Here is a 24,206-nt window from a genome sequence, read left to right as displayed (position 1 = left end):
ATTTAAAGTCAGGAAAGGTGTGTGTCAGGGTTATATCCTTTCACCATACCTATTCAATATTGGAACACTGGTGGCATAGTGGTTAAGTGCTACAGCTGCTAACCAAAAGGTCGGCAGTTTGAATCTACCAAGCACTCCTTGGAAACTCTAGGGGAGCAGTTCTACTCTGTCCTATAGGGTTGGTATGAGTCGCAATCGACTCGATGGCAATGGTTTTTTTTTTTTTTTTTTTTAATTCAATCAGTATGCTGCACAAATAACCTGAGAAGCTGGACTACATAAAGAAGAACGGGGCATCAGGACTGGAGGAAGACTCATTAACAACCTGCGTTATGCAGATGATACAACCTTGCCTGCTGAAAGTGAAGAGGACTTGAAGCACTTACTGATGAAGATCAGAGACTACAGCCTTCAGTATGGATTGCACCTCAACATAAAGAAAATAAAAATCCTCACAGCTGGACCAATGAGCAACATTATAATAAATGGAGAAAGAACTGAGGTTGTCAAGTATTTCATTTTACTTGGATCCAAAATCAACACCCATGGAAGCAGCAGTCAAGGAATCAAAAGACGCATTACATTGGGCAAATCTGCTGCAAAGGACTTCTTCAAAGTGCTGAAAAGCAAAGATACCACTTTAAAGACTAAGGTGTTTTCAATCACCTCATATGTATGCAGAAGTTGGCCAAGGAATAAAGAAGACCAAAGAAGAATTGACACCTTTGAATTGTGGTGTTGGCGAAGAATACTGAACATACCATGGACTGCCAAAGAACAAACAAATCTGTCTTGGAGGAAGTGCAGCCAGAATGCTCTTTAGAAGCAAGGATGACGAGACTATGTCTCTCATACTTTGGACACATTATCAGGAGGGATCAGTCCCTGGAGAAGGACAACATGCTTGGTAAAATAGAGAGTCAGCGAAAAACAGGAAGACCTTCAACGAGATGGGTTGACACAGGGGCTGCAATGATCAGCTCAAGCATAGCCACAATTGTGAGGATGGCTCAGGACTGGGCAGCGTTTCATTCTGTTGTGCACAGCGTCGCTATGAGTCGGAACCAACCTGACGGCACCTAACAACACAACATTTATACACCTCACTCTGCCACACAGGAGTCAAAACAATTTGCAATAGAATACACATATTCTATGAATTAATTATAAAAGAAACAATTCAAGTCAGAAGAAAGCATGAAAGCAGCATAGGAAAGAAGCATGTACAACTAGCATACGCATGAATTACAAGGGTTAATGTAGTTATCGTGACTAAACATTAAGTTAGTGCTGTGCCACCTGATGGCCAAGGCAAAAAAAGAAAATGCGACTCCAGATTGAAAGAGGGCAAGTTTTAGAGTGACAGGTTTGCTGGTCCTAAACTCAGTAACAAAAACCAAAACTCCGTGAGATGTTATCCAGGGGAATAGAAAAGACCTTTGACTGACCTCACAGATTTAATTCTTTCCCTGTTATTAAAAAAATTTCTCTTTAGGGTGAGGAAGACTAAACGATCACCTGAGTAGCTTTCACCACTGGAATCTTTTAATTATCTTCATTTAAAAACTAATAAAAAAAAAAAGTTCATTAAAATCTAGACTGAATCTTCTTGACTCTTCAGAAATTCCTCAAGTAAGGAAAAGACAGTCTTTGAGTGATTCTTTGGGCAATTAGTTCTGAATAAAAGACACATTCACACGGAATTAAAGAACGGTGTTTGTTTATATTGAGTATGGGCTTCACGTTCCAATTTCTCATTTGTGTTTTCAAAGCTTTCCATTGACAAGGACCAAATAGGTAGCTTCAAAAGCCTTACCCAATTCCCAGAGACAACCCTAAAGAACATCAGATGCCAAAGGTGGGAGGATTATTTAGGGGGAGAAAAACAGCTAACATACAGAAAAGTTTACTAAAGTTTAACACTGAGAAAGACATTCATTAACTGATTATGGTGGAAGAAGACATCAGTTTTGGGCAAGTACAGAAATGGATAAGTAGTGATCTAGAACACCCTAATCATTTACTTCTTAATGTTTCTCTAGAAGAACAAGCGATCCCTTGTAATGACTTTAAAACAATATTTTCTAAAAAGTAAGCTGAAGAGAATTTTCATCACAAGTTAAGATACAGCAGCTCTTTAATGAGACCGACTTCTAAACCAATAAATTAGAGCTTTTCACTGTAGGGAATGCAACAGACTTTCTAACAGAAAATTTATAGCAACGGCTAATCCATGTTTAGATTTATATTAATTATGGGGCAATAAAACATGCATGGAAATGCTAAGTAGAAGTAGGTCAAAGCCAGGGCTGAAAGCTGAGGTCACTGCGTCTAAATTTACACCAAGATTATAATGAGACAAACAACTGTCAGATACACTTTGCTGAGTCTCATCAAATTTGAGTTTGCAAAGAGCCTCAAATGAAAATTAAATACTTACCTTTAAAAGACAGTTGACTTAAAGTTAAACAAACATGTATTGTTTTTATGGGAAAAAACAATACAGATACTTTCATTTTGAAAAAAAGAAAAGACCAATACAAACACACCACCCAGGAGCACACCTAGAGGTCTTTTTGTCCCCTGAAGACACCCACCCACCCCACCCCACACACTACTCAAGGCACACACAGCCTGAGTTCCCCAGATGGAACTCCCACATATGTGTCTCAAAGGCTTCTCTGCCCAGTTAAAATAGCTGCAACTGTAAATTTTACTTTTCCAGAGAATTAAACAAGCAAGCCTATAAAACTCACTGCCCTCAAACTGATTGCAACTTACAGAGACCCTACAGGACAGAGGAGAACTGCCCCATAGGGGTTTCCAAGGCTGTCATCTGAGCAGAGGCAGACTGCCACATCTTTCTCCCATGGAGCAGCTGGTGGGTTCCAACAGCCAGGCCTTTTGGTTAGCAGCCAAGTGCTTAACCACTGTGCCACCAGTGCTCCTTAACAAGCAAACGACGTCCTCCAAACAACCATCTTTCACTTAAAAACTTTTACCAAATTGGACTATTAACGTTTCAAAGCCATATACTATTAATCCCAACCCTAAATTACTGACAGTATTTTAAATCGTATCCACCGAAAAGATGTATTCCTTGAGGCTCGGATGCCATGTAGAAAAGGCTGAAGTTGAAATACACCAGCCCTAGGTGACCCTTAACCAGATAAAAAATACATGTGCCTCAGGTAACTGCGCCCTCCTACAGAGGACCAGGTGTGGCTGGCCCTCTATGTGCCCCAGTGAAGCAGGTTCGGCAGGTGCTGAGTGCTGTTTTCTGAGTTTTTCTTATAAAAATAATGCCGGCCTTCCAAACTTGGTAAACTGTAAAACATCTCCCCGAGGCCTCACTCTTCCTAGCTTCTCTTCTGTTTTTGAATTAGACTGTATGTGAATTTGCTTCCATCATGGGAACCAGTGTGGACAAGAAAGTCAATCACTGAAGTACAGGCAGTCCCCCGACTTACGTTCCGACAACTCCGTCGTAAATCGATTCTGACGTAAGTCAAATATCTCATTTTTAAAAAAGTTTTCATTATTTTTTTTTGGTATCAATATTTTTATAAATCTGATCTTTATTTGTCTTTGGGGGTTGGCGTGAGAATGATAACATCAGCAAATGACACACTGCAACACTGTATGTGGTCCATATTAATAATGATAACCAAAAACCAAACCAAACCCAGTGCCGTCGAGTCAATTCAGACTCATAGGAAACCCTGGTGGTGTAGTGGTTAAGTGCTACCGCTGCTAACCGAAGGGTCGGCAGTTCGAATACACCAGGTGCTCCTTGGAAACTACCGGGCAGTTCTACTCTGTCCTATAGGGTCGCTTTGATTAATAATGATAGGATGTACAAAAAAACAAAAACAAACGGGCTGTTCTAAAAGTGCGCATCTTTGTAACTGGGGTTAGGGAGCTATGCTCCGAATAACAGGAAAGTGGCGTACCTCACTGGTGTGGGCAGTTGCCAAAAAGGATACTACTCACACCTGCCTGTGGACACAGAGCTAGACAGGCTTTAATTGGCTGACTTGGGCACTTGGGTATCACAAACAATAGGATTTATTTGGAAACATGCCTTCAGAGGGAAGGCAGTGCTGAATTGGGGCGGGGGCGGGGGGAACCCTTGTATTTTCAAGAAGAGACAACTGGAGGTATTCATTATCTAATTTTATACATGCTTCATTTGGCAGTACATTTCTTCATAGGATACTCTGAAGAAAACGGTTCTTTAAATACATTTAAAATATTTTGATTTATATTTTTTTCCCAGGAACAACATCTTTTGTGGAAAGGAATCTGCCTGTAGTTTAAAGGAAGTCCCGTAACACTTATTATGTGAATTCAAAAAAAAAAAAAAATGACATAACCAAGAGATCAACACCCATAATAAGTGCTGAGCCCCAGGTCCTCCTAGAGTAAGGCTAAATATGAAGAAAAAGAGAAAAAAGTTATAACCACTGTGTAAGAATAATTAGTCTGGTATTTTAGAGCTGTCTTCTTTTTTAGAGTAAGAAATACTGTGTGTACTGATATTAACAGCACCTTGCCCAGGCCAGATACTGCCGGGAAGGCTGAGTTGGAAAGGAAGGAAAAATAAAGACAACTGCTCTGTTATTAAGGTCTCCAGGGTGAGACACTGGTAGGGTTACGTTCATTTCTCACATTTGCATAACGATGGTATTTTCCCCAAGACATCATGCAATCCCAAATATGCAAATTAAAGAGGGAAAATGGTATTCAATCATCTGGATGTTTTGCCCACACAATGTCAACTTCTGGACGATTAGAGGTGTTTTATTATGTTGTTTCAGAACTCTCAAATTTCCACGTTAAAACACTACATTGCGTTATTATGATTTTAAATATTCATTATGTAAATGCTGCTTAAATAATTTATCTTCACTCCTCCTTAGAAAAACCAAGATTTTGCCCAGTAGCCTTTCTCCAGCATCAACACACACCTCTCAGTAACAAATCATTAACTTGGCCTTGCCCATCTACTACTAATAGCAATTGTGATGCTGCAACCGGTCCTGAAGTTTACTATAATCTCCCTTTTTTTTTTTTTTTTTAAGAAAAAGGGCTGCTGTGAAAATTAATGGTGTTCAGCAATATTAACTAGGAATATTTGACCTGCCTAAAAATAATCTTTGACAACCTGTAAAAATATGCCCAGAGGTGCCTCAGAACAAAGGCCTGGTGGCCTACGTCTGGAAGATCGTAACCAGTGAAAACCCTGTGTAGTGAGGTCCCACCCTGACACACGCAGGGTTGCCGTGAGCTGGAACTGACTCGACAGCAACTTTTTTATTTTTTTAAATATAGGTTGAATTTTCAAGCTGGGTGAGGTATGTATTAAAAAAAAAAAAAGCCGAGGTATGTATTAAAAAAAAAAAGCCAAGGTATGTATTAGGGTTCCTTAAAATCACTCTATTTTTGTCTATGTGTGAAAACCCACTTATGCCCCTTCCTTGGTAAAGCAGAGTCTAGAGACTATCGAACGTTCAAGCATTTTACTAATATTTCATATATGTGCCTAAAACTATTAAGTCTTCACTCATTTAAAACTTCCTATTCATTTAAAAATAACCAGTCAGGCTGATCTTCTCTCAATTATACCGAACTGGTGAGATTTTACTGTACATGCTGTTGTAAGATACGCCAATCAGAATCCCAAAAAGAACAAGTGGATAACTCTGTAACAGTCAAAAAGAAACAGAAAGAAATTACAGATCACCACCAATTCATCTTCCTCCTTCATGGATGCTGATAGCCCTATACAGGCCGAACAAAGTTCATGGCTACTCCCTGGGTCAGTGGTAAGGAAAACAGAAACGGGAAAAAGAAATATCAAGATGATAAACACAACATTGAATTTTCTTTTTTACCAAATGGGAGCAATTTCTCCCAAAGCCCTTATCTTCTTTAGATAAGACACAAAGGTAAAACTGTAAAGGCATGTTTCTACTGTAGCCCGTATGTCAACAAATACGGTAAGTTTAGTTTTTACCATCTTAAAAGAATCGAACCTACCAAGGAGGTATCTTTAAACTGTGGAAGTAACAAAGATTTTGCAGGTCAAGATAATAAACATCGAATGCTTTTCTGCATAGGCAAACTGGATGCTCAGGGAAGATAAAAAACTGAGGGTCAGCAAAAACAAATACCTGTTCCCACAAAGCAGAACTATCGGGGGTCTGTTGTCGTTGCTAGGTCTTTCTCCCGTGGAGCCTCTGGGTGGGTTTCAATCGCCAACTTTTAAGTTAGCTGTTGAGTGTTTAAACGTTGCACCTCCGGGGCTCTTAGCTCTTAGGCACTAGATATTTTTTTTTTTTTTTTGTAAATTAAGCTCTTGCCAAGTGTCTTTGGTCAGTTTTATGATCAACTAGAGCCACGTGGTCAACATGACCCATTTGTCCTGGGTACCACACCTTTCATTCAAATTGTTACCTTTCACATCTATTCCCAGATTTGAAACAGTCATATAACTAAACCCTGGAAAACACCTGGCAGTGTCTGCGACTTTTATATATTTATTTTCCAGTCACTTGTCCCATACACGGGAACTATTAACAAAAATAACTGGAGAAATCCTTTGTCATGGATGCATGTCTCACCAACATACTGAAGGCACAAGCCCTTTTCTGGCAACTCTGGCTCAAAAAGGAACCCTTTTTCCCTGTTTCACTATATGACAATCCATGATCTAAACCTATGAGCAGTCTGGGTTTCCTAGAAAATCCTTCTTTGAAAGATGTGCCATTTAATAAAGTGCTACATAAAACTGGATCTTTTTGTTTGCATTATTATACACCACTATCTCTTATAAGAAAACAGTTTATTTTTACAGAATTGGTACAGAATTAATCCCTTCAATAGCACTTATAGCCCAAATTTATAAATATATACACATAGGTCAAGGTGAGTATCTCAGAATTGCTCTTTTCTGTTTGTTTTTGTCTTCAAACCAAATTTATGATGGTAGAATCACCCTGTGAAACTTCTTTAATTTACAAAACAAAACTGCTCCTCTCTTTAATGATGTGTATTCTCTGCTTTTATTCATCCCTTTCAATGAATCTTCAATTTTTTCAGAACCTCCACAGCGTGGACAGCTATTTCCAAATTGATCTGGGTAAGCCTACGGAGGCCCGTAAGGGTGAGAACGGGTAGTGTCCTACGAGTCTACAGAGACTACTGAGCTAGAACCTCAAGCTCTTTATGGTTTTTTGGTCTTTACTGACACTCCTCGTATTAAAAATACTAGGTAGATTAACAGCAGCTATTTAATGTTGACTTATCAACAGGGGGCAAGGCATAAAGTACATACAGCTAGAGCTTTTTGTATCTTTGTGCATAAGGTATCAGAGAATTAAATGGCTGTAAAATATAGTCTATCTATATCCATACTTGGAAATAGTGATTAGAATGACTGTTAGAATTCAGCATGTAACAGTCTAGAAGAGAAGCCAATTCTTCATGAATAAGAAAATAGCCTGAAGTTAGCAATATGTCGTGCCATGTATTTCTACCTTAAAAGTGTCTCACTTAAAAAAAAAAAAAAAAAATTGTAAGACTCAGTAGAAACCTAACGTCTACATAGTCCACCTGCACTGGCTGTTCCAGAAACACAATTTTTTTTTTTTTTTGCGTTCTTGTTAAGATAGTTTGCTTTGACAACAGGTAGGCTTATCAGTTTTATGGCTTTACCTGAATCATACGAAAAGAAATGGTTCTCCACCGGTTCTCAAGTACCTAGTGCAGAACGGGATATATAGGGCTAAGGTTCACACTGCTGTAGTTTAAGCACTGGAATCCTTTCAAGACCCAATTATTTTTTTCCTTTTAATTTTTTGTTGATACTATGTGTTTTCAGGAATGGAGGGCACGCTGAATCACTGAATGTGTTTGGATTTTTGGTAGGTAACACAGTTTTTGCTTTATGCCTCATCCCACAAATCGTACCCTCAGAATCCAGAGGTGCATATGCATACCTCTCCACACCCCGAATTCTACCCCCAGGGTCCAAGAGGTACATAAAAATGTACCAAATAAAAATTTTCAAAATTCGTGGCTTCCTACCAAAAATTCAATGATTCGGCACCACCTCATACAATACCCTATAAAAACAGGAATTCATGGCACCCGCCCATTTTCTCATTTGAAACTGTTATATAGGGCTTTCCTTGCCTGCGGGCAGCACGTACTGGCAAATGGTACAACAACCTCGCAATGAAACCCACAGGCAGAAAAAGTAAGTGGTTGCTGTATGTACCACGAGCCACAAAAGGGTTTTAAAGTGCTATATTGTACCTTCCATTAATCTAATAGCTCACTAACTTAGTATAAATAATCTATACAAAAATACCTGCACTGAAATAATCCTACGTAATGGCCCCCACCCCTATCAGTCACTATTAATTATAAACTTTTTTTTTTTTCAATTGTGCTTTGGGTCAAACTTTACAGGGCACATTAGTTTCTCATTCAACAATTTATACAGAAATGGTTTTGTGACATTGGGTGCCATCCCCGTGTTGTGTCAGCACTCTCCCCTGCCACACCTCAATTCCCCGTTTCCATCTGTCCATTTTTCCTGTCTCTTCCTGCCTTCTTGTCACTGCTTTTGGGGGCAGGTGTTGCCCTTTTGGTCTCACATACATGACTGAACTAAGAAGCACATTCCTCACGTGTGTTACTGTTTGCATAAAGACCTGTCTAATCTTTGGCTGAAGGGTGAACTTCGGGAGTGGCTTCAGTTCTGAGTTAAAAGAGTGTCCGGGGGGCACAGTCTCGGGGTAATTATAAACTTCTAACATCCATTAACACAATTTACTATCTAATCACAACCAGGCCAAAGACAAGCAATTAATAACAAAGCTTCAAAGCTAAGGTATCTGAGACAGCTTTTGGATAAGGACTGTATTAGTTGTTCAAAAGGCAAATGGGCTTTAAGTGATGTGAGACAAAGGGCTGTGATGGGCCAGTGAGGAAGGAACCTCTCCCGGCCTTCCTTCCGTAGATTACCCTGCGAGTGACAGGAGCCACTGGGAACAAATTCCTCTTTTCATTTGCTCAGTCCATTTGAGAAGAATAAAGCTCTTGCCAGTGAGGCTGCAGCTGTGCGCACCCTCAACTTAATCACCGTGTAAGGCTGAGGGTTAATTAGTTGCCATTCTTAGCTCTGTTTGTTGTTGTAATAAAGATCTGCATACATCTAAGACTGGGGGTCACCGATACTTGATTTTTATTTGGAAGTATCAGTCAGAGGATGGGGGGAGCTCATCCATCCTGAGTGTTGATGTTTGTACGTATGCTGAGGGCATTTTCATTTGACCTGGCCTGCGCGGTTGTCTGTGTGGAGAATGGCGGACAAAGACCTGATGGTTGCTCATGGACATGACACAGCCCCTGCTGGTCCAGGCTGGCCACGAGGCAGGCTATGGTCTGAAGGCAGATGACAGGGAGGAAATAACACAGCAAGGGGTGGAATAAAGGGAAAATGGTGAGAAGGCATTTTTAGGTTGGTTAAATCTTTATCATTATGCAAGGCTTACTTTTTTTTTTAAACGTGGTCTATTTGAAAGCAAGTGGTTCCATTACTCTCCTTCTTTTCTTAGTCTCTCTATACCACAGTAAGGGAGTGTCACTGTTTCCCAAGGCTGGGATGCCCTGTTTCCTGGCATCCATGTGCCACCTCCATCAGAGTCCTGCTGTCTCTTAGGACATCATGTAGAAGTAGGGGTCAGCTTTTGCTTCTACTTAAACAACATGGCACCACCACCATTCCACACAAAATCTACCATCAGTAACTTATGTGTTCATTTTCTTTGTGCTGTTCCCTTTCCGGTACTCTAGTTTCCCCGCCCCCTTATCTTCTCATTTTTTCTTCTGAGAAATTGTCGATCTTTTGGTCTCATATGGACAGTTTTTAAGTAGGGGGCTGATTTTACAGGTAATATCCTTTATTATGTGTGCCCCTCTGCTATTTCACTAAAAGGTGATCTCTGGGGATAGGGTCGGTTCTAGTTTAAAGAGTGTCTCAGGGAGTCCTCTGTTCTCTACTGTTCCAGTTTGTCTGGCTTTTCATTATTATTTTTTAACATGAATTTGAGTTCTGCTCCATATCTGTCTCTCATTCTATCCGCGACGAGCTATGTGGCCCCAGTCAGAACGGTCAGTGGTGGTAGCCGGGCATCATCTAGTTCTTTCTGGTCTCAGGGTTTATGAGCTTGTAGTTCTCGTAGGCTTGTTTCTTCTCTGTGCTTTTGGTTACCTTCTCACTGTTTTGTTCCTGGTAAGTCGACACCCATAGTTGTGTCTTAGACGGCTGCTTGCAAGCTTTTAAGACTCCAGGTGCTACTCGCTTAACTAGGATGCAGATCATGATTTTATGAACTACTTTATGCCAACTGACTGAGCTGCCCCACGAGACTATGGTTCTAAGCCTTCAAAGCCAGAAAATCAGTGTTGGAAGGTGTTTGGTTACGTCTGAGGAGTTATTTGTATTTGTGTGTTCAATGAATACCCATGCCCACATATTTGTATTTACACATACCTATACTGTTGCCATTGCCATCGAGTCGATTCTGACTCATAGTGACCCTACAGGACAGAATAGAACTGCCCCATAGAGTTTCCAAGGACTGCCTGGTGGATCTGAACTGCCAATCCTTTGGTTAGCAGCGGTACCACTTAAGCACTATGCCACCAGGGCTTCCCATGTACCTATAGATACTTCTATCTGTCTTCACCTTTGTGTGTATCTGTACCTACCTGTATTCCAATTTGCCTATACCTATCCATAAGTGCTCAAACACTTATTATTTTGGTTGTGCTATGCTCACTATATCCGCACCTGGTGACACCTCTCCCATCATCAAATGTAACTAGTCTCTACTGTATAAAGCGTCCTTTCCCTACCCCTGGTAAACACCAGTGAACACTGGTTTATATTCATCTATTCTTATTGTCTTATAAAAGAGGGATCGTACAATATTTGTCCTTATATGCTTAACTTATTTCACTAAGCATTATGTCCTCCAGGTCCATTCATATTATAATGTTTTGCAGGCTCATCATTGTTCTTTGTGGTTGTGTAGTATTCCATTGCATGCATGTACCAAAGTTTGCTTAGTCATTCTTCCGTTGATGGACACTTTGGATGTTACCATTTATTTGCTATTGTGAATAAAGTAGCAATGAACACAGGCGTGCATATGTCTGTCTGTGTCATTATTTCTAGGTCTCTAGAATTTTTTTTCTAGAGTATATTTCCTAGAAACCCTGGTGGTGTAGTGGTTAAGAGCTATGGCTGCTAAACAAAAGGTTGGCAGTTTGAATTCACCAGGCGCTCCTTGGAAACCCTATGGGGCTATTCTACTCTGTCCTATAGGGTTGCTATGAGTCAGAATTGGCTTGACAGCAATGGGTCTGGTTTGGTTTGGTTAGAGTATACACCTAGGAGTGGGACTGCTGGATCATATATTAGCTATACCTTTAGTTTTCTGAGAAAGAGTCATACTGTTTTCCATAGTGGTTATACCATTTTACAGTCCCACTAGCAATGGATAAGGGTTCCAATCTCCTCACAACCTCACCAACATTTTTAAAAAATTTTTTTTAAATAAGTGTTATTTTAGCCAGGGTAAGATGGTATCTCATGGTAGTTTTGATTTGCACCTCTTTTTTTAATGGCTACTGATCATGAACATTTTTTCATATATTTTTGGCTGCGTGGATGTCCTCTTTGGTGAAGGTTCTGTTCATGTTCTTTGCCCATTTTGTGACTGGGTTGTTTGTCTTTTTGTTGTTGAGTTGTTGCAGTTTTCTATAGACTTGAGAGATTAGACTCTTATTGGATAAAACGTTTCTGAAGATTTTTTCCCAGTCTGTAGGTTGTCTATTTACTCTTTTAATAAAGTCTTTTGATGAGCGTAAGTTTTTAATTTTTATGAGGTCCCATGTCTTCCAAGAATTTTGTAGTTTTAGATCTAACATTTAGGTCTTTCGTCCATTTTGAGTTAGTTTTTGCATATGGTGTGAGGTATGGGTCCTGATGTATTTTCCTGCAAGTGGACATCCAGTTTTGCCAGCACCATTTTTTAAAGAGACTGTTTCTGTCCCACTGAATGGACTTTGACTCCTTGTTGAAAATTGGCAGCTGGTTTAATTCTGGGTTCTCAGTTCTATTCCACTGGTCTACCACTTATCTTCCATTGAACCAATATACCAGGCTGTTTTGATTACAGTGGCTGTATGGTATGTTTTGATATTGGAGAATATGAAACCTCCTGCTTCGTTCTTTCTCTTCAATGCTGCTTTGGGTATTCCGGTTTCCTTCCTTTCCATAGGAAGTTGGTCAATAGTTTTTCCATTTTAGTAAAGAATGCTACTGGGCTATTTATTGGGATTGCCCTGAATCTGTAGGCTGCTTTATTTTCACTATATTAAGTCTTCCAATCCAGGATCATGAGACTTCTTTCCACTTTTGTAGGTTCCTTTTAGTTTCTTACTGTAGTGTTTTATAATTTTCATTGTATAAGTCTCTTTTGGGTTTTTTAAGTCTTTTATGTCCCTGGTTAGGTTAATTCCTAGGTATTTTATTGATTTGGAGCTACTGTAAATGGTATTGTTTTCTTTTTTGGAGTAGTCTTTGTTAGTGTAGAGGACTCTAACTGATTTTTGTGCGTTGATCTTGTATCCTGCAACGTTGTCACTAAATTCTTCTATTAGTTCAAGCAGCTTTCTTACAGAATCTTTAGGGTCTTCTATGTATAGGATCATGTTATCTCCAAATAGAGACAGTTTTACTTCTTTCTTTCCAATATGGATATGTTTTATTTCTCTTTCTTGTCTCACTGCTCTGGCTAGGACGTCCGGTACAATGCTGAACAAGAGTGGTGATAATGGGCATCCTTCTTTTGTTCCCATTCTCATAGGGAAGGCTCTCAGCCTTTCTCTGTTGAGTATAATGCTAGCTGTTGGTTTTGCATATATGCCCTTAATTATGTTGAAAAATGTCCCTTCTATCCCTATTTGCTGAGTGTTTTTATCAGCAAAGGGTGTTGAATTTTATTGAATGTCTTTTCTGCAGCAACTGATACGATCATATGTTCTTTTCCTTTAGTTACGTGGTAGATTACATGGACTGGTTTTCTAATGTTGAACCACCCTTGTAAGTCGGTATGAATCCCACTTAATAATGGTGTATGATTTTTTTGATATGTTGCTGAAGTCTGTTAGCTAGAATTTTGTTGAAAGTTTTGCATCTATATTCATAAGGGATATTGGTCTATAATTTTCATTTTTTGCTATGTCCTTCCCGGTTTAGGTATCACGGTTATGCTGGCTTCACAGAAAGAGCTGGTACTGTTTGTAATGCCTACTTTTGAGCTGACAAAGTGTTCTGGCGCTAGAACAGCTTTACAGATTCAGTACAGGAAAATCTTATTCAAATCCTATCAAAATTATATTTGTGATAATATGAAGAGAGGTTAGATAGAAATTTAACTTAAATCTAGGGCAAAAAAAAAAAGAACATAGGTATTGATAGTTTGCTAGGTAACAGTATGAAATAAATAAGTCTATTAAACAAAAGAATGAATGTTTTGACTTAAGGTAACTCTTTCTAAGGCTCCACAAGTGTCAGCATACATGTAAATGACGTGCCAATTAGGAAGCCTTTTTACATGTATTAAAATATGAACAGTTCGTTAGCATGCATTTTACACATGACATTCTAGTCTTATGTCAAACAGGTTGTCTCCAGTTGGTGAAACTTAGGGGGATTATCATCTCTAGGCTTCCTGCAACTACTGAACAGCATTATTAAATCTATTTCTTATAGGTGATTGTGGTTTAGCTTGGGGTGAAATTCTTTTACAGAATGCACCTGTAATTTTCTGAAACACGGCAAAAGAAAGCTGTGATTTACTGTACAGAGGTATTTTTGGTGGCTGAGAGAAGGCTCTGCTGGAATGCATCTATTCCTCTAAGCAAGACACCTGTGCAGAGGGCAGACTCTCACATAGGAGCTGGTCCATGGGGGCCAAGCAGGCTGGCCTGGGTACCACTGGAGTAAGGCCAGCACTGAGTTTTCTCTCTGCCATGGGGTAACACCTTATTCTGTGCACAAGAGAGGAGACTTATTATTCATCTAGTGCTCAAAAGTGCCTCAAAAATTCTAAGGTCTCAAAAGTTTCCTGAATAAGGGACTTATCTCTCAAAATAAAATTTTCTCTTTTTTAAAAAAAAAAAAAAAACACCCTCACCACCCTCACATTTCAGCAAAACCCCAGAAGTACTTTTTTGGGTGTAGGGGTGAGGCAGACGCTTGTAACAGTTCCAGGAGCACCAAAGGGGGGAAAATGCCTTTTTTGTGACATTACTTACAAATGAGGTTATACACAGTCATGGAGACAAATGGGATTTAAACAGGAATAACGAGATCAAGAGAACAAAGTATTTATCATTCAACTTTAAGTTAGTACAGAATTACTGAACCTCACTCACTACCTGGGGTAAAGTATGAATTAATTTTTAAAACATTTTATAACAAATTTTGCACAATTATATCTTATCTCCTTTTTGGCGTTCAAAACATTAATCTGTTACACGTATTTTAAATATATTACAATTTTGTTAAATTCTGTACCTGTCTTCATTTTAAAGTTTTTATTATGAAAAAATAACCAAACTGCAAAAGTAGAAAAAAAATACAATTTCTTTGTTTTATAAACCAACTGGGAGCCTAAGAACGACCTCAGTTCCATTGTTATTTCTCTCTTTTCTCCAAAATTTCACTGATCTAGTAAATAGAGTTTATTCCTAAACATGGAAGATGGAATCTTATGAACAAATAAGATGATTAAACACTCAAAGAATGTTCCATTGAGAACATCAATGAAAACCCTATGGCTACCTTTGGATTTTTGTATTTTCTAAAATAAATCCAAACATGTAAAAAATCAGCAATTGGTTTGTCTTTTATTCAAAAGAACTTGGTCACTGACACAATCACATATCAGAAACACACAGGAAATGAGAACGTTCAGCTTTAAGTGCTCCAGCAAGCCACACAGGTTTGGGCATCAATGCTCTTTAGTTGTTCCGAGCAGGAGTATTTCCTTGTGTACTTTTGGATATTTCCTAGTTCAAGACCAATTCAGTTTTTTTGTTCTAACAGCTTGTCAGGATACAAGGTTGTTAAGATGCCAAAGAGGTCACGTCTGTGTGGTGCTGCCTGGCTGCTATCAGAATTTAATAGCTTACATTTCTCAAATTAACATCTTCTGGTAGGCATCTAATTAAAGATTAAGCTATTCAATTTGAATTTTTATTATTATTTGGCAGAATTTAATGCATTCTTCAAATGTACTTTCTCATCTAAAATGATTTTCCACTAACTTATATCATAGTATGCTTTTTCCTTCTTGGCAAATAATAGGTCTTAAAAAGACTAAGGAGAACAGCCAATTTAAAAGCAAGCAGGTGACATACTACGGAAATTTAAAATTAGTAATAACTGCAGTAGATATTTATTTAGCAGTAAACGATTTACGAAGGTCTGACATTTAAGTCTTGAAAAGCTCCAATTCAATACTGGATTTAGTCTCTTACCAGGGTTGCAATCTGTAAGAAGTGAGCAGATGGAGAGGAGAACTTTAGAAATGGTTAGGGCCGGACTCCAGTTGTCTTTTAGGATGTCCAGACAGATGACGCCTTGGCTATTAATATTACAGTGATAGATCCTTGTTCGGAAGGTAACCTAGAGGAAAATGTAAAGGTCTTATAAGTAAACACACCTATTATCACATGAATAATCCAAGAGTCACTGATTGAAACATACTTAAAAATTCTTCCTTAGGCACCTGAGAAAAATCAATACACAAAAATCATTGTATTAAGAACTTACTCTGGGCACAGAGAACTAAACCCCCAACAGTAAAAACATGATAATCCGCTCCTGATGAAGAGTTCCGGGAAGCCGAATTCACTCATGATGGAATAAGAGGAATGTTTGTTGAGAGAAAAACTAACTCTGATCTATGGAAAAAGTTCAAAGTAAAGACCTGGAATTAAGAAAATAAAAATCCCAAAGGAAACGTCTGTTGGATTCCAGTTGTTTTAAGGATTTTGTATACTTCTAAAATCCAAAAACTAAAAAGCATGGGAATGCTAATAAAAAGACAATAAATATTCTACATAATGGTTTAAAAACACGAAATAGGACATGTGTATTTTTTTTTCTATAAATAACACACCTAGAAAAACGATATCAGTTATAATTTGCAAAGCTTTTCCTCTTTAAGTTCTGTATTTTAAATGTAATATTAGTGCAGTCTACCTTTTTCTTATGATAGCTAGATCATCACTCTGCTTATATATTATTTTGAAGCGGTTGTAATATTTTTAAAGAACTTTAGTTGAAAACTTAAGTCCAATCAGTTTTATAACACTGATAACCTTTTTATAAGACTCTTATGTAAGTAACAAGATTTTTTCCCCTAAATTTTATTTACTTTGTTGTTCTTGCTGAGAATGTACATAGCAAAACATACACCAATTCAACAGTTTCTATATGTACAATTCAGGGACACTGATTACATTTTTCGAGTTGTGCAACATTCTCACCCTCCTTTTTGGACTTTTTCCTTCCTCATTAACGTAAACTCACTGCCCTCTAAGGTTCCTATCTAATCTTTCGAGTTGCTGTTGTCAATTTGATTTCATATAGACAGTTCTTAAAAAAGCATAATGCTCAAGGCAGACCCTTTTTACTAGTTAAGCTAAACTACTGCTCAGTTTTAAGATGACTTCAGGAGATGTTTTTGGTTTAAGGTTTACAGATTATCTCAGGGCAATAGTTTCAGGGGTCTGCCACCCTTCATGGCTCCAGAAAGGCTAGCGTCCTAGAGAATTTGAAATTCTGTTCTGCATTTTCCCCCTTTTGATAAGGACTCTTCTATGCAATCTTTGGTCAAGATGTTCAGTAATGGCAGCTGGGCACCATCCAGTTCTTCTGGTCTAGTAATAAGATTTTAATGCTATTTATTAATATCATTTCTATAAACTTTGTCAAATTTTAAGTTCAAATATGTAAAATTCTTGGTGTTCTACAGACGAGTCTTCTGGTATCCAAAGTTCAAAATGGCTGAGAACCAAGAAATACACACGTGGCAGATCTCTGTAGGTGTTGCCACCCCACCAGGGCATCCAGCATCCACATGAGATTTAATTTATAGGATGTCAAGTCTCAGAAAAGACAGATCCATAGTCTTCCACAGTTCTTGAGCAATACGGCACCATTCACAGGCTAGAATAGAACTTCTAATAAGAACTGCCTTTCTAGTAACATGCCAGACCAGATGACCTGACACCCCTTCTCTACACACGGACATCCTGAATACCTAACAATGGTGAAGAAAACAACCAACATTCTTTAAAATGCATAGCTGAATTTACAAGGAGAATCCTCACAGGACAGAACTGAAAACCAAACATTACAATAAGCACACAAGCTGACAGTACAGCTGCCCGGGATGAAGTCTGGGGAAGAAGGAACGGAGGATGGCAGTCAGTCTTAATAAAATGAAGGCTTCCGTTTTAACACCCTTAGGGAGAAAGAAAACAAAGCCTTAGGGCTGTAGGTACTAAAGGGTTGGAACTGGGAGCCCTTGCATAAGTTAGGGTACTTGAACTGCTAGGACTTTCAGTTAATGGGTAGCCTTGAAAAGATATTCCTTATGGGAGAGAGAGTAAGGCAAGTTGTCAGAGGAAGCCTGGGCTCTGGATGTGGGCAGAAAAATGGATCCCTGGAGAATGTGAAATCCTGGGCTCATACGCTATGCAAACACCAACTAACAGGAAGCTCAGTGACTATATTCCTATTAGATGCAATGTTATCTCTAAGGTGAAAGCATCGTAACGGGTAAAGAGGGCCCTTGAATGATGACAAAATGAACAATTCATCAGGAAAATATAAAAATCCTGAATCTGTTGAAACCAATAACATAGGTGAAAATACATAAAGAAAAATTGGCAGAATTATAAGGAAAAACTGACAAATCCATAATCTCTTAGGGAGATTTCTACTCACATCTGTCAGTAACTGACAGATCAACCAGACGAAAAATCACTGAGGATACTGAAGACATGAACAACCAAATTAACAAAATCAAGGTACGGAATGAAGACAAAAATTTACACTCAGCAATTAATATTCTTTCCAGGCACATTAACATTTATAAAAATTAACCACATGCTAAGCCACAAAGAAAGCTCAACGTATTTCAAAGAACGGATATTATGACCATAATGCAAAATCAGAATCTACCACGTAAAAGACCCCTCCATCATACGTTGGGAAATAAAGACATGAGCAGAAGTTAATGAAAGAGGATACCTAGTAATGCTAAAATTTCTCCAGACAAGTCAGGGTGCCTATCCTCTTAAGTGCTGGGTGAAAAGATAAAATATTTTTATGATCCAATGTAAATGATGAGTAGCTTGTAATAATGATATTAAAAAACCTATTAGATGTTGACTGACTACTCAGTTAATCCTCAAAACAACTCACTGAGGAAAGGAGAATTACTGCACCCATTTAAAAAATGAAGAAATGCAGGCACAGTGGTAAAGGACTTGCTCAAAGTCCCACGGTTTGTAAGTGGTGGAGCAAGGATTTGAACGGTTTTGTTGATCCAAAAGTCCCTGTTCTTTTACTCAGCCTGGATGCTTTCTTTTTTAATTTTTAGTTTTGAGATAACCGTAGATTTACATGTGGTTGCAAGAAATAATATGGGGCGATCCCACATAACCTTTGCCCAGTTTCTCCCACTGGCAACCCTGGGATGTTGTCGTTGCTGCTGTCATCAAGTTGGCCCCTAACTCCTGGTGGCCCCATGATAACGTTGTGCCTAACTACAGTACAGTATCATAGAAAACTGACAGTGACACGATTCATGGACCTTTTCCAGATTTCACCAGTTTTACATGCGTTCAGCAAGTACGTGTTTTTAGCTGCAATTTTACTGCATGTGTAGCTTGACGTGGCCAGTTAAGATACAGAACAGTTCCATCACAAACAACCTTCATGCCCCCCTTTAAGTGCCACGGCCACCTTCCCCTTTCCTCTCTCCCTCATCCCTGGCAACCTACTAATCTGGTTCTCATTTCTACAAATTTGTCATTTGAAGAATACAGTAAAATGGAATATAAGTAAATAACCTTTTTTTTTTTAATTGCATCTATTTTATTGTGGTGAAAATATACATAACAAAAGATATGCTATCTCAACAGTCTCTACGTGTACAACTCAGTGACATTATATTCTTCAAGTTGTACACGTATCTTCATATACTTTTCCAGACCATTCCCCCACCGTGAACATAATGCCCTCTAAGCATAAGTTCTCTCCCCCCTCGCCCATGCTAACCATTAATAAACTTTAGTTTCTGTATAATTGCTTATTTCCTACCAGAGAGATCATATAGGATTTGTCGTTCATTGTATCTTTACTGCCCAAATCTGTCTGGCCTTGGTTGCTGTGACATTCTTTGACAACGGTGTCGCACCAACATTGAGCTAAATAGGCTACAACTGTGGTCGTGACCCACTGGTAAACGGTGACCTATTGGTGGATTGTCATCACACACACTAAGGGTATTAAATCACAAATTTCTGTTTCAATAGTGTGGGCATGAGGTCACAATACAAATGTTATTTGTTCCTGTGGGTGTGGGTCACGTTCACAAGTTTAGCTCACACTGGTGTAGAGGACAATTTGCTATAAGAGGCACAGTATCCTGTCAAACCAATGGCAGAGTCCCAGGATCTCAAGAGACAGCTCCTGGTGACAGCACCGTTTTGTCCCTCCTCTCTGCTGAGCTCAGCTGGTCAGCCTTGGCTCTGTGGCAAATGCCCCCCACAGCGTGGCCCGACCTGCTTATATCAGTTGAAACAGGTGGCCCCACGGCATGGATTTTATGGGACAGCGTGACAGCCCCTGAAGGGAAGACTTGTCAGGTCTCTTCTGACTCTGGCATTCTGCGACTTTGCTGAGAGACTTGTCTCCCAACAGGAGGCCCATGGAGGCCCAATGTGCTCAGTGTTTGCACCTGGGCATCTTGCAGAAGAACCGCTAGGGAGGAGTCAAAGGTTCTCTCCCACTTGTACAGATTGACCACGTGGTGATGACTTCCAACTGGCCTCAGGAAAGAGCAGCCATTGCCTGAGGTACACGAGAGCCTTGGACTGCAAAGGTGCTTGGGACCGGCCGAAGCGACAAGGAATCACCACAGCCACCAGCTATGGCTTTTGCTGCGTACCACAAGTAACCTTTTGAAACTGGCTTTTTTTCCTACTCTGTACAATTCTCTTTAGATCAAAGAGTTCGCATGTATCAATAGTTTGTTCCTTTTTATTGCTGAGTAGTATTCCATGGTATAGCTGTACCACAGTTTGTTTAAACATTTGCCTATTGAAGGACATCTGGGTTGTGTCTAGATTTTAGCTATTACAAATAAAGCTGCTGTGAACATTTGTGTATTATGTTTTTGTGTGAACTTTAGTTTTCATTTCTCTGGGATAAACACCCAAGAAGAGTACAATTGCTGCGTTGTATGGGAAGCACGTATTTAGTTTTATAAGAACCTGTCATACTCTTTTCCAGAGTGACTGTATCATTTTACGTCCAATTTCTCTGTATCCTTGCTAGCATCGAGTGTTATCACCATGTTTTATTTTAGCCATTCTGGTAGGGTACATTAGTCCGCCATTTTGGTTTTAATTCGCATTTCCCTAACCGCTAATGATGTTGAGCATTTTTTCATCTGCTTATTTGATGTCTGCATAGTCTCTTCATCAAAATATCTGTTTATGTCTTCTGTCCATTTTCTAATTAGATTGTTTTTTACTGTTGACTCTGGTGTTTTAAATGGAGACGTATCATTAGGAGAGAAGTATAGTCAGATTAAAAAATAATAAGGCACGAGTTTGTAATGGATCCTGTGATTTCTTGGGTAGAGAGTATTTTACACTCGAATGTTTCACTATGGTGGTACAAAGGATCTACTTTGGTGATGTTCGTGGACTTCAGTCCTGATAGATGTTCATGAATTAAACAGGCAGGCTAACTGTTCTTACGTATCCTAACGCTGTAGGATTCCCATAAATACCACTTCTGAAGCCCAGAAAAATTTATGACCCCAGAGTTTTAAGAAGTGTCATATATTTATCTACTGTAATATAAATCATTACCTGTTCAGGGTTCCCCAATCAAGTTCTTACTTCTATTACCACACTTGCCACAGGACCTCCTCATCAAACTGTGAGCTACTCATGAAAGTATTTTCTTTCAACTGATGTCCAATGCAGTGCCTGGCACACACAATGGGTCCACTGTTGGTGGAACAAATGCTAACACACCACAAGCTAGGGCTAGGGCTCAAACAGACAAGCATCTCTCCAAGGGGCTGCAGCATCTTACTGTTCTTTCGGTCAAAGAATCTTCTAGAACCACAACTTAAAGTGAAAGCTAGAAAACTGTGGAGAATATTCTGAGAAAGCATGAAATACCCTTAACATCTTTCTACCCCATAACAGTACTTCACTAAATTGTCCTACATATTAGGTTTTATTTCAGAAGAGATTTAATATAGGTTAAACCCATAAAAACAGAAAGTAGTATGCACCCAACACGTGCCAGGTACTCCAACATAAAAATTTTAATTGTTGCTACTGACTACTTAAATGCTAAAGGGAACCTGAAAAAGTGTGTTCCTGGTCAAATTAGCGAAAGTGTTATCTTTTTGTGGGGAAGAAACTGAAGGCAGTATTGTTGGTACCTTTCTCACATATCCTCAAAATGAAAACATATGCCACAATCAAGGCAAAAGCTCACAAATGAAAGTTCTCGACACAGCCAGTATTCTTTCCCAGACCCTATCAACAAACCTGGGGGACGTGAGAGAGAAGAATACAGCAAACTGATAAGGAATTGTCTGCAGTCCTTAGACGTCAGCGATGCAGCAATAGGAAGTGATATTTTAGTACTGACAAATATCATAGGGCTTGACAGCTGTTAGGGAGGTTTTCAGAGGCTGAGAACATTCCCTCTCCCGCAACCTAAAGAAGGCTGCCGTGATCTGCGACTCAATTTTCCAGAAAGCCTGTCTTGCTCAGGGTTCCTATGAAACCTTTCGTAAGTCAAGATGGCATAAAGTGAAGACGCAATTACCACTAATTTATAAGGGAATTTTTTTTGAGTGTTCCTAGACTCAAAAGACAACCTATCAAATCATACCAAATAAAACCTAAAATAATACCAACAAACAGTAAAACCAGGAATGACATGATAGACGCACAGCCTGTCTAAGGCGGAAATAGTGTATGTACAGTGTGGTCTCACAGAGACAGCTCAGAGCTACGGGGGCTTGATGCTGAGATGCTGTGTGTAGCTCCTGGGGAGGGAGCTTGGTGATGCCACTCTCACTGCCTCGGTCACAGCTCGCTGCAAAACAAGTGTTGAACGCTCTTTCCACTTTTCTTCTTAAAAGTGAAAATCCTTTTTAGATTTCTTTTGGTTAGCTAAACTAACGTAGATCTCTTATAAAAGCAAAGTGGTGTAAAGCGAACTTTGGAAAAGTGAGGGACACCTATACCCTTTATTCTACCTCCTGACAAAGAGGCAAGTGATAAAAAATGACTGTAAGCACATCGCAGCCCCACTGCAGGCGTTAATACCCACTGACTTCTGTGGATTATACATCCTGCGTCTGCGCCTAGGGTTGTGTTTGAAGCGCAGCTCAGTAACTGATGTTTACAGTGATAGCCATCATTCCTCAAGGAGAGAGAAAATTACATTGAGAAGACTGTTTTCAAAGGCAGGGAACAGAGCATGTTTTCGAACAGTTTCCATACGAAATGAAAATTTAAAGACATGGTTTAGACATAGCGATACAGAAAACATATATCTAGAGTGGCTAATTCCCAAATGACTCTGGATGAGAAAGGTTTTAACTTATATGTGATCCACAGACACCCCACAGATGTGTGAGTATACATGTGGGTACAAAGAATAATGCACCCTTCTCCCCACCCCACAGATGTCCACGTCCTAACCCCTGGGACCTGTGGATGTTACGTTACATGGTGAACGGGATTTTGCAGATGTGACTAAGTCAACCATCTTGAGCTGGGTGACTCTCCTGGGTTATCTGAGGAGCCCCAGTACAATCACGAGGGTCCTTATAAGAGGAGGGCAGGAGGACCAGGGTCAGTAGTAGGGATGTGACGATGGAAGCGTGAGGGAGGAGTGATGAAGAGGCCATTAGCCAGGGAGTGCAGGCAGTCAGTCTCTAGACGCTGAAAAAAGGCAATGGATTTTCCTCTGAAGCCTCCAGAAGGAATGCCACACTGCTGACACTTCTAGTGTTCTGGCTTTTAGAAGTATAGGATAGTAATGTTCTGTTGTTTTAAGCCACCAACTTTGTGGTAACTTATTACAGCAGCAACAGGAAGCTAATACGCCATGTATATACATTTCCCAACTGTTTTACTATTTTGTCTCAAAAGTACCTTAAGATAAAAAAAAAAAAAGATGAAGCTGCCCTATTTCTGTACCGCACAGTACTACCTTTCCTACAAATAATTTTAGAAAGCGTTCACAACACCCCTTATGGTGAATATGGCATAAAAGAATGCTACGAAGTAGTGACTGATCTTTGATTATTTTGCTAGTCTGAGCCTCCATTTCTTGACAAAATGAGAGACTCTTAAACTAGATTATTCCTTAGGTCCATTTTAGTTCCATGAGCCAAGAGTTGCATTGTGGGGAAAATACATGGGTTTGGGAGTTAGCTGGAATCCTGAATTTGGACGACTCAGCACCTTTGAAATTTAGTTTTCTCATCTGTACCATGGGGAAAATAACCGCTGTGTCCACAGTGGCTGTGAAACTGAAGTGCATAAAAAGTTTTAATACCATGCCTGGCACTTACCAGGCACTCAGTCATTTTAGTCTCCATCCCTTTTCCTCCCCTTCCCGGGCTTTTTAAGCATATTTGCTTTATAGTACCCACTTATTACAGGGTACAGGCAACACTCCACATACAGATAAACAGTGGTTTTGTACGAGAGAGAGATCACGTACGGCATGAGTATAGACAGAGAAGAAAACAGTTGTAATACAGTTG

At 39.3% G+C, this 24,206-nt stretch overlaps 1 protein-coding gene across 1 annotated transcript in view; it reads right to left on the bottom strand.

The window, feature by feature from the left end:
• The window catches only part of LOC100669970 (ubiquitin-conjugating enzyme E2 E2), a 351,147-nt gene that overhangs the window by 31,264 nt on the left and 295,677 nt on the right, over nt 1-24,206 (bottom strand). Inside the window, exon 5 of the mRNA XM_064277357.1 lies at nt 15,631-15,778. Coding sequence (XP_064133427.1) covers nt 15,631-15,778 — 148 coding nt within the window. The remainder of the gene's footprint in view (nt 1-15,630; nt 15,779-24,206) is intronic.

This window comes from Loxodonta africana, chromosome 27, assembly GCF_030014295.1.
Source record: "Loxodonta africana isolate mLoxAfr1 chromosome 27, mLoxAfr1.hap2, whole genome shotgun sequence".
Taxonomy (NCBI): domain Eukaryota; kingdom Metazoa; phylum Chordata; class Mammalia; order Proboscidea; family Elephantidae; genus Loxodonta; species Loxodonta africana.
The sequence above is the reverse complement of the archived record's forward strand: the minus strand, read 5'-3'. Positions and strand labels throughout refer to the sequence as shown.